Source organism: Euleptes europaea, chromosome 12, assembly GCF_029931775.1.
Source record: "Euleptes europaea isolate rEulEur1 chromosome 12, rEulEur1.hap1, whole genome shotgun sequence".
Classification (NCBI taxonomy): Eukaryota; Metazoa; Chordata; class Lepidosauria; order Squamata; family Sphaerodactylidae; genus Euleptes; species Euleptes europaea.
Window position 1 is genome coordinate 37,329,831 of NC_079323.1, and position 12,956 is coordinate 37,342,786.

The window sequence follows — 12,956 nt, forward strand, 5'->3', positions numbered from 1 at the left end:
CTCTGCTCTGATATCAACACCTTTTTATTTGGAGGAGAAATTCCTGCAAAATATAAAATATCCTGCAAGATAAAGGAGGAGGTTAATAAAATGATCTAGACAGGTTCATTCAGAACTGATTTTCAAGCATCAATGCATTTCAAAGATTGCTAGAAATTGAAGGGATAAGGAGCTACCTCATTAAAATATAGGATTCAAAAACAACAGAAATGTATGAAAAACGCCTCGGCGTATATTAAATTGACTTGCAACATCATAAACAAACCCTGTCATTCCAACTCATTGAAGTAACCCACATAGGGTCTAGAAGTCCAGAAAATGTAGATGTCACATATGGAAACCAGAAATTTGCATATGCGTGTGAGACTGCTGGCGTGGAAAAAAAACTTTACTCTCCCAAACTTAAAATGATTTCTAGGTGCTTCGTATTTGCCTGATGACACAGGAAACCTGCCTCTACTTCTCCTTCATGCGCTATCAGGTAGTGTAGCGATTTGTTTGCACATTAGGAGAGAGGCTCTTCCAACAAAGCCTGCTTGGGAGAACATCTGAGCACTCTCACAGCTCAGATGTAGCAAAGTTGACTTAAGGGATTTGCAAATGGGTATGTTTCCAGATTTTCAAGCCCCACAGGGACACTTGCGACACTGAGGAACCTGCTTCTGCTACGGAACTCGAACACGTTGCATAAGAGTTTGAGAGATGTTTTAGGCCAGGAATGGCCAACTTCTGCCATCTCAGCGCCACACAATTATCCAATCAGTGGTCTTAGTATGGCTAGCATCCTCTAGCAGTAAGGGCTTCATGATTATAGGTTACAAGCCCTCAGCCGAGCTGCAATGCACAGCTGATTAATTAATTATATGAAACACAATTTGATTGACTAAAAAGGTGACCCTGATTAATCAGGCAGCATATTCGAAATTGTTTTTTTTTTAATACAAATAATTATTTAAAAACCCCACAGAGGACAACACACTATCTTAAAAGCGGAAAAGAGAGAAGGGAGAATGCCTCTGCCGAAATAATGCTTGCTGTGACACGTACAACAACGAAAATCAGAGAAGGCATCTTCTTTAGAACTAGTGGGTTTTTCTGTGCAGATTGAACTGATTGAAAACTCATTTATCAGTTAAAGAGTTGTGACCTGGGCCTATTCACATCTTCTCTTTGTCCTGGATTCACAGTGTGGCTTTATGTAGGGTTGCCAGCTTTGGGTTAGGAAATACCTGGAGATTTTTGGGGCAGAGCCTGAGGAGGGAAGGGTTTGGGGAGGGGAGGGACTTCAATGCCATAGAGTCCGATTGACTAAACGGCCATTTTCTCCAGGTGAACTGATCTCTATTGGCTGGAGATGAGTTGTAATAGCAGGAGATCTCCAGCTAGTACCTGGAGGTTAAGATAAAAGATACCTGTGCTGTGGACAGCTATAGTACCTGGAGGCTGGCAACCCTAAGGAAGAGCCACTTAAGTTGGTAGAAGGCTCCTTAAGCTGGAAGCACGTCCTTCTGCCCAAGGTTTTTCAAGACTGGGATATCGAAAGATTTGAAAAGCGAAATGCAAAGGCAGACATACTCTAAACCCCCATGACTGAACAATAGGGGTTGCCAGCCATCCCTTGCAATCCCCAACATTGCCCGGCAGTCTCTCAAAGGCCAGCTGGGGGGAAACTGGGTGGGTGCACTGGCATTGTGCCAGCATTTGATGTTATGACATCAGGGGCAACATTCTAAGATTAAACCATAGAATTGTGGTGACTCCTAGAGCTTCACCCTGATGTCATGATGTCACTTCTGGTTTTTTGCTGGAAGTGACATCGCATTCTGGCATGATGCCGGTAGACCAGTCCCTGACCCCCAAATCCTTCTGGGAGTTCCAGGCAGCGGCCTGGCATACCTACAAAACAAACTGTTGCATTGCTACACCTTATAACGAAGCCTTGAATGTTTACCTTCCCTAAGTGTACATGAAATAGCTGCCACAAAGCCATTGCTTAACTTTATTTGATTATAGATATATGTGTTTAAGAAATCATGCTCATTTTTCCTTCTATCTTACCTCCGCTTCTTCCAGGGCTAGCTGGACTTCTGATTTTTCTTGTTCAATCTGTTTCTTCATTTTTTCTATCTCATGAAGACTCTTGTTTCCTTCACTGATCTGGTCAGTTAGATCAGCAATCTCCTCTGACAAGAGTAAAGAAAACAGCAACAATAGAATTTAGGGATCAGAAAGCCCCAAATGCACCAGATTATATGCAACAGAGTGTCATTTGGCAGGGGAGGGGGGAATTCTCAAAGCTCTTTCCAGTCAACTTTTTTGGAGTCACAGGATATTCTGTATGACAAGAGCGAGCCCTGTTTAAGTATGATTAGCAGCCAATAGAAAATAATTAAAGAACACACATTCTGTATGCGAAGGCAGTAGCAGTTATATTAGGTTAATGTATTCTGAACATTTTTGCCCCACTTTTTTTCACAGCAGCTCACACAAATGACGCACGTAAAACATTTCTGCTGCAGATGAACACATTGAAATTCTACACAATTGCCTGCTGATGCACAGTGTATCATCTTTATTTATCCCCTTCTTGTGTCCCTTCAATGATGCTGTTGACAGCTGCTGGTTGAGTGCTTTCAGAAAGCCTCCTAGAGGGGCAGCTATGAATAAGCTATTCTAGGTTTAAATTGATGTTCTGCAGGCTGGTTTATGTGGGGCAGCGTGTGTGTGTGTGTGTGTGTGGGGGGGAAGAACAAGAACATTTGCTGAAGTTGTGACAGTCAGATAGTTATTAGGCCAGCTTCCTTCCTCCCTTCCATCACTAGGACATGGACTGTTGCAATAGTGAATCACAGAAGGAGTAAAAGCAAGTTAAATGTGGCAGGCAGACATGTTTGTTTATTCACATGTCTGTTTCTTTTGTTTAGAAAGTGGGGCTGGGATGCGGGTATCTTATTTCAACATGGAGTGGGGATGAGAGTAGTTGAAAGTTCCTTCCCCATGATCCACCACTACAGATACTTTTCTGTCTAGCCAAGCCAACCCCTGGTATTAGAGACAGGATGGGAGAAATGTGTATGATCCAATAGGAGATAATGGTCTTTTATGAAGGGGAGTTTTACCTGGGGTTCGAGGCTCTCTTGACCCACACTTTTCTGTTCATAATCCTAAAAATGCTATGCATGTTGTTGTTTGCCCTGGAGAAAGTCCTGGAGTTTCTGTAGTACCTCAGAATCACCAGCAGAAACCGAGAAACATCTGAGTCCCTGCCCCTTGAAAACGCTGCTTTGTACTTGGCTGTAGTGCTTACTGTGAGAAAAACGTCACCCAGCTCCCCTCTGCAGTGCTTTGGCTTATGCATAGAAATGGGGATGATTTGACCCAGGCTGATCTCAGGGGAGATCAAAGAACCACATTACAACAGCATCAGGAAGACCCAGACATTGCATGGGCTGGGCACAAGGTCATCTCTAAAGGATGTAAAACTCATGCATAACCCCAACAAAAAACCAAGTCAGACCGGCGGAGAAAGTAAGTCAAAGTGCCCATGAATAAAAGACCAGTGAAGATGGAGGGGAAGGTTCAACTCCCTTTACCCACATGTTAAAATAAGTCCCCACTTCATCTACTTTATACACGAACAGGGCAAGACATCTGAACAACCAATATGGTTACCTTATGTTATGTGGACTAGGTGGACTAGACAGTTTGCACGGTCTTGAGCAAAAATAGAGCCACCTTGAGCCAGAGGAAAGGCAGGGTATAAATATTTAAATAAATAAACGTGTACAGGAAATCAGTTCAAACCATGCGCTGACAGAATCCATGCTTTTGCGCGGTATACTTCCAAGTCCCAGTTTACAGACAACAGCATGATCTCTAGACCCCACATTACGGATGGCTGAAGTAAAATTTTTTGGGGGAGACAGGATAGTTGACAACAGGGCTACTACGTATTCCACCTACACCCTTCCGATTCTTTTCTAAAAGATTGTATGATGTGTACTCCAATGCACTCCCACTAAATCTACCACTTCCTATGTAGGAAGTTCATGCTGTGCTTTGGTACAACAGAGGGATCTAACACTGGCTGACATCACTGGAGACGGCTGGAGTCTAGTCTGGCACCAATGGTTTTCTCGACCCTCAGATTAAATGGATTTTATGACAGGCAGAATAATTATCTTTCCTCTTTTGTGTAATGGAATGGTGACCCTCTATGTTATGCTCCTCCAGGGCTTAAGAGAGCTCTCTCTCTTAGTCACTGACTTAAGTTTGCCATCTGCTTCATGAGTGCATGCCCTACCTTGCAGATTCTTGTTTTCCCTTTTCAAGGTTTCCAGATTGTCCAGGGTCTCTTCATAGGCATTCTTCAGCTTAAACAACTCTGTGCTAAGGCTCCGGGCTTCCTTCTGGGCTCCTTCCAGTTCTGCTTGGGACTCCTCGTACTTCTGCTTCCATTCTGCGATGATCCGGTCAAAGTTGCGCTGCTTCTTGTCCAGGGCTCCTGCTGCTGAGTTGGACTTTTCCAAATCGATCATCATGTCCTCTAGCTCATTCTGCAGCCTGTGCTTGGTCTTCTCCAAAGAAGAGCATTTGGCGTTGGCTGCCTCAATGGCTTCCTCAGCCTCTTGGAGGCGAGCTGCTAACTTTTTCCTGTCAGGAAAGACCTGCCATTAAATGATGCTCAACAAGAAGTCCCTGGTTATTTCCAAAATTCCCACCATGTAGCTTTCAGCTAGTTACTTATAGTCACAGAGGATGCTGGTACAATGGCCTGACCCAAGGTATTTTGCTGGCTCAAGTGGCTGCACCACACAATCTTAGGAGTGTTCCCAAGAACCCCTTACAATGTGCAGCCAGACGTATAGTGTAGTGAGTCACTCAGAAAAGCTCTACCCATGACCACCATCCATTAGCTAATTGAGTCAGGAACAACTACAAAGCTCCAAGATAGGCTGGAACTCTGTCTAGCCAACAGTTCTTTACTACTGGTCACATGACTTCTGTTCATTCCTGACCCTTGTTTTCCTTGTGAACTCAGATCCTGGTTCATGATTCTATAGTTTAGGCTTCTGCTCTTTCTGGCACAATGACCTGTGGGCTCCTTCATACCCTTGCTGCCTGGTGTATGGTTTGGCAAGGTGTCTGCTTCTGATCTTCTGGCATCTAACCTGTAGTTTTTTTTGTGATGTTGACCTCTAGGTTATGGTGATACAGTCTTGACTTCTGATCTGGTTTTTGACGCTTTGACTATGCCTTGATATTTCTGATTTTCCATTCTGGGTTTCCATTCTAGCTACTACCCAAATCCTGGCCAAGACCAGTGGCCCAATCAATGCCTTATGATACTTGTGTGCAGTTGTACACGTCAATGGGGCATTCAATGGTGTTCTAAGCAGTTACATGATAAAATCAGGGACAAGATCATGCTGAATCCATTGCACACTCACCACCCTTAAAAGATGTGGGCTGCATGCTAGCACTGCTGTTTTCTACCTCTGAAACTCAGTAAAATAGTAGTAGCCCAGACTAGGCTCATGGTAGGTTCTCATTGAAAAAGGCATCTCCTTGGGCATTTTGTACATGATCACAACAGGTCAAGAATAACCATAAGAAATAACACAGTTGATGGATAACATCAATAACTCTCTTAGTGCTTGGCACATTGATCTGCATACAACTTGTGCAGTCACTGGTTTTAAAGGGTACATGTTGAAGCAAAGGAAGGCCCCCTCGATATCACTCACTTGGCATCTTCTAGCTCTTCAGTCCTTTGGATGGCATCAGTCTCATATTTAGTTCTCCACTGTGCCACTTCTGCGTTGCCCTTGGAGAGTGCTCTCTGCAGCTCTGCCTTAGCTTCTTGCTCCTCCTCATACTGTTCACGCAGAAGGTCACAGTCATGTCGGGCAGCTTGCAGGGCATGGGCCAGAGCATTCTTGGTCTGAACGGCAGGAGGACCATATTTAGCACACACACAGGTACACAGAGTAGCTATCGTGAGGCGCTTGAACTACCAAGTCAAATGACATTTGTTTTGTGAGATGGTTTATCGCTGGGTTGGATACAATGGAGTTGTTTTTCTGCAGGCAGCCCACAGGACACAACTCTCTTGCCTCCTTCCCCCCTTCCACTGTACCCCAAAATGTCCCCTGAAATGCTGCATCTCCACTGGATCCATGCTACAAGCTAGATTTTCCAAAATCAACACTCTGTGACATCATATTGACCATCTTAGTGCTCCCCTTAATGTTTCGGTTTTATTCCCAATGGTTTTCCATTGGCAACTACAGACTGAACCAAACCCCAGCTTATATAAATCAGTGTAATTCCTATGCTTTTACTTGAAATATGTAGTTCCGTTCCAGTTCAAGGACAAAATCTTAGAACTGAATAGGCTGTTTCAAACAGGTGGGAGAATTACCTTGGTCTCTTCCTCAAGCTGTCTTCTAAGTTCCTCTATTTGTTGAGTGAAAGACAGCTTCCCTCTGGAAAGCTGGCTTATAAGCGATTCTTTCTCTTCCAGCTGCCTTGTAAATTCACCTGCCAGATAGTTATTTTTTTAAAATTAGATAATCAACACAAGCTTCTTAATATTTATAATCACCCTCAACTAACACAGATGGACAAGGAATGGGGGAGGAGAGGACTGTGCTGTGCCCTGGAGTTTGAAGGAAATAAAAAATAACATCAGAGCTTTACTGCTGAGGAGAAAGTATGGAGAGAGGGGCTGGTTTGAGAGGAAAAAGAAGAGGGATTTAGGTTTCAGGCTACACTGTATTGTTCCAAAGACTGAATGCAAAAAGGGCATCCAAAAGAGTCCTCTGGACACATTAAAGGCAGTGGAAAATGATAAGCAAAAAGGAAGGAGATTTTTGCTTAAGGAGATCCTTACTTCATGTAATGCAACTGTGAAAATTGCACAGGCCAAGACCATAATTTGCAACACATTATGAAGGTCCTTCGTCACAGACAGTGAGGCTACAACATGTTGGCTTACAAAAGTTGCATATAAATTCTATTAGTGTGAAGTTTGACTGCCTCCAGCTCTAAAGAGGAAGGCTGGAACTAAGACCAGACATGTTCTAGTCTATACCCCAAATCAGATTCTGCCACTGCATCAATTTTGCACCCATATTTCATAGAATCATTGAATCACAGAGTTGGAAGGGGCCATGCAGTTCACCTCTCGGACTACAAGGTTTTATAAATACCCCAACAAATCTTTTGTTAAGGGTTTGCCCCCATGGAAATCCTGCAGCATTTCGCCGTGGCTGCAAGGCGGGTTTCAGCTCAACAGGCTGGTTGTCCCCCTGCCACAAATCCTGCTGCAGAGATTTCAAATATGATTTTAAAAGGACAACAATCACTAAATGGAATTGCTGCATATCTAAGTGGGCTGCTATTCTGGCAACTTTGCCAGCCACTTTGTTGCTTCAGTCCCAGAAAGCTGCTAATATAAAATAATGTCATCATATCAGGAAAAAAAATAGTCAGCAGTTGGGGAAAGATAACAGAAAGCAGCAGGCACATGTTGAATGTGAATAAACTATCAATGAGTGAAATGTGTGTAGAAAGAACAGTACATTTGCGCAACACAAAATTCCTTTGAATGATCTAATCCATATCAGCAGTGGCAGGCAGCAGATGCTGGGAGCCACTCCAACGTGTGATACAAGCAGAGACACCCTCCCTCCCATACTGTAACATATGAGCAAATATATAAAAATATACACAGACAGCAATGTGGAATTGTAGACCTAACACAGCCACAATCAGTTCCTATGCAAGGAAGCAATGGGCAGATCCAGACCAGGTCCTACATGTGATGGAGATCAAGAGAGGGAGACAAAGTAAACCTTTCCTTCATATCCATCTGGCCACTTAGTGGTAGCTAATGGGGACAAATTCCTACATGACAGTAAGCTTGATGCCTGGATTTGATCACACACTCCTAGGATAGGTTCCAATTAGGTCATTAAGCCACTGTATGGACTGACAACAGATTCAGAGGCAGGGCCAGAGAACCAGGTGGGTGGTGATATAAGGAATGTTCTCTGTCTCTCTTCCCTATTCCCTACAGTGTATACTGCTAAGTTCTGCTCTGCATGTTACACTTTACATGAGCTCACAGCAGGGAGTGGTAGCCATATTGCAGTTATGAAACCCCAGTGGGAACTCGTGTGTAACAGCACAGTGGGACCCCAGTTCAAACTGGAACTGTGGCAAGAAGGGGTGGTGGCTCCTGCTTCGGCTTCTAAAAATGGCATGGATGGAAGGCAGGAACCTCTCCTACTCCATCAGTATGCATTAGGGGAGGGGCTGTGGCTCAGTGGTAGAGCATCTGCTTGGCATGCAGAAGGTCCCAGGTTCAATCCCTAGAATTTCCAGTTAAAGGGACTAGGCAAGTAGGTGATGTGAAAGACCTTTGCCTGAGACTCTGGAGAGCCACTGCCAGTCTGAGCAGACAATACTGAATTTGATGGACCAAGGGTCTGATTAAGTATAAGGCAGCTTCATGTCTTCATCATAGTCCCAATCTGATTGAGTCCTTACTGTGCTTTTTCACAGGGGTTGCTACCGGGGACTCGGAACCGGTAACTCATGCGAAGTGTAACGCGTAGTTTTGTCCTCACTATCACACGAATCAAAGAAAGAGGAGCAAGGGAAGCAAAGAAGAGGCATGTTCCATGTAACCACTGGTACAATAACTGGTGCAGCAACTACTGGTGTGGTAACTTGTAACTATGGTTCTGACATACTTCCTGTGTTTGTCCAACCTACCATTCTCAGTCTGCAGCTTTCCTTTTTGGGCAGTGAGGTCACTCGTCAGGCGGGTCATCTCATCCAGTTTTGTTTTTGCCTCATTCAGCTGGTCCTCAAAAGTGCGACAGAGTTTCTCTGCATTTGCCTAATGGAATGGGAACCAAGGTTATTGTATCATATCCCAGACAACATGCATTGTTCGTTCATTTTTCCCTTAAGGCTAATCTCTGATAATCTTACAAAGAGTATTAATGGCACACTTGTTTTGTGCGAGCAGAAAGAAAAACCTTGGCAATAAAAGCAATGCGAATACTAGCAAAGAAAATGAGGAATGAACCTGCTAACACTAAGTCCTTTTAAGTACCAATATATGCTTTTATACATAGGCTTTTTTGTAGTAGTTTCATTTTTTTTACTGGAATCATTAAAAAAAATAGCGCTACTACATAGAAGTGGGTGGCCAGATGGAAGAGTATAAGACATTTAATTAATAGCAGTTTGAATTCTTCAACAGAGCTGATATCATGGAAAAAATCTCACTTTAGTTTAAACAGAATGACAGATCTGTGAGCTGTAAGATCATGCTTCTTAACAGATTCCACCTAATATTGAGGGGAAAGTAAATATTCCCATAGGAATATTCTGCAGTTCTTCTCTATATCATTTATTTGAGAAAAGTTTGATGGAAGCTTTTTCAAAGATCATACTGAGAGAGACAAATTCCCATCTTCATTTTTCTAAAATAAATATACTAGTTTTAACTTCCTGTGGAAGAATAGCTTGATTCTCAAAGCCATCTGTGGAACTGCTTTTTATATATCCAACTGGGTATTGACTAGTTACTGACCGAATAGACCAGAACACATTGGGTCTGTAATGCTTTCTGCCAATGTTAAAACACCTGTGCCACATGTGTTGGTCTAAACTCATGTACCATTTGCATGGAGATCTAGAAACAGACAACAGTGGCATGCAAAATGTATATCAACTGGGTATTGGCGAAAGGCATTCAAATATTACTCCCTGCTGTGAAGATTGCTGGAATGAAGACAGAGGAGATTTGACGGCGGTCTGTCATCGTCAAGATTAACCCCAGAGTTTTTACCTTTCCCTTAACCAGCTGCTCCATATTGGACGACAGGTCGTCCACTTCCAGCTTCAGCTCGCTCTTCTCTTTCTCCAGTTTCTGTTTGACCCTCTGCAAATTGTCCACTTGCTCCCCGAGCTCTGCCATGCTGTCTGCGTGCTTCTTCCTCAGAGTGGCAGCAGTGGCTTCATAGTGCAGTGTGGCTTCTTCAAGGTCCCGCCGCAGTTTCAGAAACTCCGCCTCCCGTTTTTTGTTCATCTCCAGCTGTGCTGAAGTGGCTCCTCCCGCCTCTTCTAGCCGCTCACTCAACTCATCCAGCTCTCGAGCCAAGTCTGATCTTTGCTTTTCCACTTTTGCTCGGGCAGCTCTTTCTGCTTCCAGCTCTTCTTCAAGCTCTTCTATGCGGGCCTAATAAACAGGACAACATTATATAATAGCAACACCCTAAACTTCATGGATCCTCTTTTTAAAGATGTCAGAACCAATCTAAGTAACTTTTATGATATCACTTCTGACCCCCACATTCAAAATGAAGATGTTAGCTCCCTACCCATGTAAGAACATTAGGAGCTGACAAAAACTTTAGTTACCTACTCAAACAACAGGGTAACATCTGCACCACCTCCACAAGACATCAGGCCCATGAGAGTTATGGGTGTAAAGAAGAGACATGCATCAAAACAAGATGGAGGGTAACATAAGTGGTGGCGTTTCTTATGAAGATTGCTGTGTACCACTCTATAATGAGGGGAATAGAATAAAGATACAGGGTAGATTCAAATTTTTATGGCCTCTTTCCATGTTTCACCTCTGAACTAGAACTGTCAAAGCTGATTAGCCACACATTCTGCCTCTGGTCAAGAAGCAAGTTGCAGAATTATTAATGGCCATCCCATACCCTCCAGAAGAACACAAAGAGCAATTTTGGCAGCTGCAAACCCAATGAGGTCATTGAGCCTCTACAGATCACCAGCCAAGAAGATGTGTTTTTTTTGGGGGGGGGGGTTCCTGAAAGAGTTCTTATTTTAGGGTAAACTTCAGAGCCAGTGTGACTCATCCAACAGTTTGCAGCAGTTTCCTTTGAGGTATAGCCTGTTCTTTTACTGACTAACATATCCCTGGGTGCTTGAAACATATGACATCACATTCAAAGGAAGATGCTTTGCATTCTGCTAAAAGACATTTTGTCTCTATTACTTTCTTCTGCTCCTTTCCATAACTGTTAATATTCATTTTAAATTACCAGACCCACAGCTATGTCCCATGTTTCCTCCTGTTCAAGAATAAGATTCCATACATGCCTTCATACCATCAGTTTCTCCATCAAGAGAGGGATGGTTACATTGGTAGAAGTTTTATTCTGGTTGTTCAGCTTCCTTCTTTAACTCATGGTACAGAGATATGCTGCCATTTTAACATGCTATAAAATGGGAGCTGATGTCTGTGTGGTAAAAAGGTTACCCCTTGGTTTCTAAGGATTTTTTATTCCTGCTTTTCCTCCCAGGAATTCAAGGTGACATGAAATCCACAGTGAAATCTACCAAAAAAAAGTACACCTGTCTAAACCTACTGAAATCAGTGGTTAGAGGGCAGAAACTCTGCATAGGATGGCACTGTCAACTATACCATGAGTTCATTTAGGTTGAAATACTGTGACTTTGCCAAAATCACCCAGTGAACTTCATGATTATGGAAATGTAAACCTGTATTTACCACATCTGACTTCAACATGTCAATGCACCCATGTTTGTTTGGATTTTACAAACATGGAGACATGGAACGTTGAGAGCAGTTGCAAGTTATAAAGGGGAAAAATCCTAGAGGAAGACAGGGATACTGGCCTGCTCAAGCCCACAAGAGCTTATAGAATCCTGGAGAGAAAGATCAGGTTACAGGGAAGAAATTTCCAAATTGCATATTCAACACACAGCTGTGATTGTCTGATTGTTCCCAGCTCTCAGTTCACTGTCAGAAGATACAGTGAGAGTCACTCATTTAGTTGCCTTTAAAAGGAATTAAACAAATGTATGGAGGATAGGTCTATTAATTCAGCCCTGGTTAGTATTTGGATGGGAGACCACCAAGGAAGTCTAGGGTCGTAATGCAGAGGCAATGGCAAACCATCTCTGAACATCTCTTGCCTTGAAAACCCAACAGAGTCGCCATAAGTCGGCTGTGACTTGATGGCACACAAAAGTCTATTAGTGGCTACAAGCCATAAGATTCATATGGTATCTTCATATTCACAAGAAGTAGTCCTCTGAATGATCTTTGCTGGAAGTGAACAACAAGAGACAGCTGTGGCATTGTGGGCTTCCCTAGACTGACCACCACTGGAAATGGAATGCTGGACTAAATATACATTGGGTGTGATCCAGACGGACACTTCTTATATTGTTTAAATAATTATGCTGTGGATTCTAATAACCTGAAGTTCAGATGCAATTGTCTGCTCAGAAACTAAAGCTCTCTAACTGTACATTAGCCTATGTATCCAGCAACAAAGCATGAATAATTTACCTGAAGTTCTTTTATCTTTTTTTGGAGCTGTATCACTATGGCTTGTTCATCCTCAATCCTGGAGTTCAGGTGACTAATTTCAAATTCTTTCCTGTAATTGCAATATATACTTAATTGAGAACTAGTGCTTAGGGTAAGATCATTTTACTAGTTTCTAAGGAGGATGCCATATCTGAAGCAATAAGCACTATTATTAATATTATTATGGCAATTGGTACAAAAAAACCCCCTGGCTTTTAGTATAAAGAATAGCAGGGAACATTAACAAATATTTATATAGAAAAGTATATGATACACACACAGACAGACACACAGAAAAGGAGGGGGTCACAAGCCAACAGTTCAACAAAAGAGAGAAATGGCCAAGAGAAACACCCTAACTGCAAAAATTACTGTATAATTATCACTGCCCCATATCTTCACGCTCCCACTTCTGAAAGATTCCTTCCAGTCAGGCATGTCCCAACTATGCTTTACAACTCTTTGAGTTCTTCTTAGCTAACCAAGGTTGACCATATCCTAATCTCCGATGTCCACAGTTTAATTTTACTCAAGAAGTTTTCAAATTGTCCTCCTTGGCACT

General features: G+C 42.7%; 1 protein-coding gene across 1 annotated transcript in view; it reads right to left on the reverse strand.

The window, feature by feature from the left end:
• The window catches only part of MYH15 (myosin heavy chain 15), a 307,159-nt gene that overhangs the window by 218,040 nt on the left and 76,163 nt on the right, over nucleotides 1–12,956 (reverse strand). The window contains exons 27-33 of the mRNA XM_056858547.1: nucleotides 12,374–12,464; nucleotides 9,872–10,261; nucleotides 8,785–8,911; nucleotides 6,425–6,543; nucleotides 5,748–5,944; nucleotides 4,304–4,653; nucleotides 2,059–2,183 (exon numbers count right to left, since the gene is read on the reverse strand). Coding sequence (XP_056714525.1) covers nucleotides 2,059–2,183; nucleotides 4,304–4,653; nucleotides 5,748–5,944; nucleotides 6,425–6,543; nucleotides 8,785–8,911; nucleotides 9,872–10,261; nucleotides 12,374–12,464 — 1,399 coding nt within the window. The remainder of the gene's footprint in view (nucleotides 1–2,058; nucleotides 2,184–4,303; nucleotides 4,654–5,747; nucleotides 5,945–6,424; nucleotides 6,544–8,784; nucleotides 8,912–9,871; nucleotides 10,262–12,373; nucleotides 12,465–12,956) is intronic.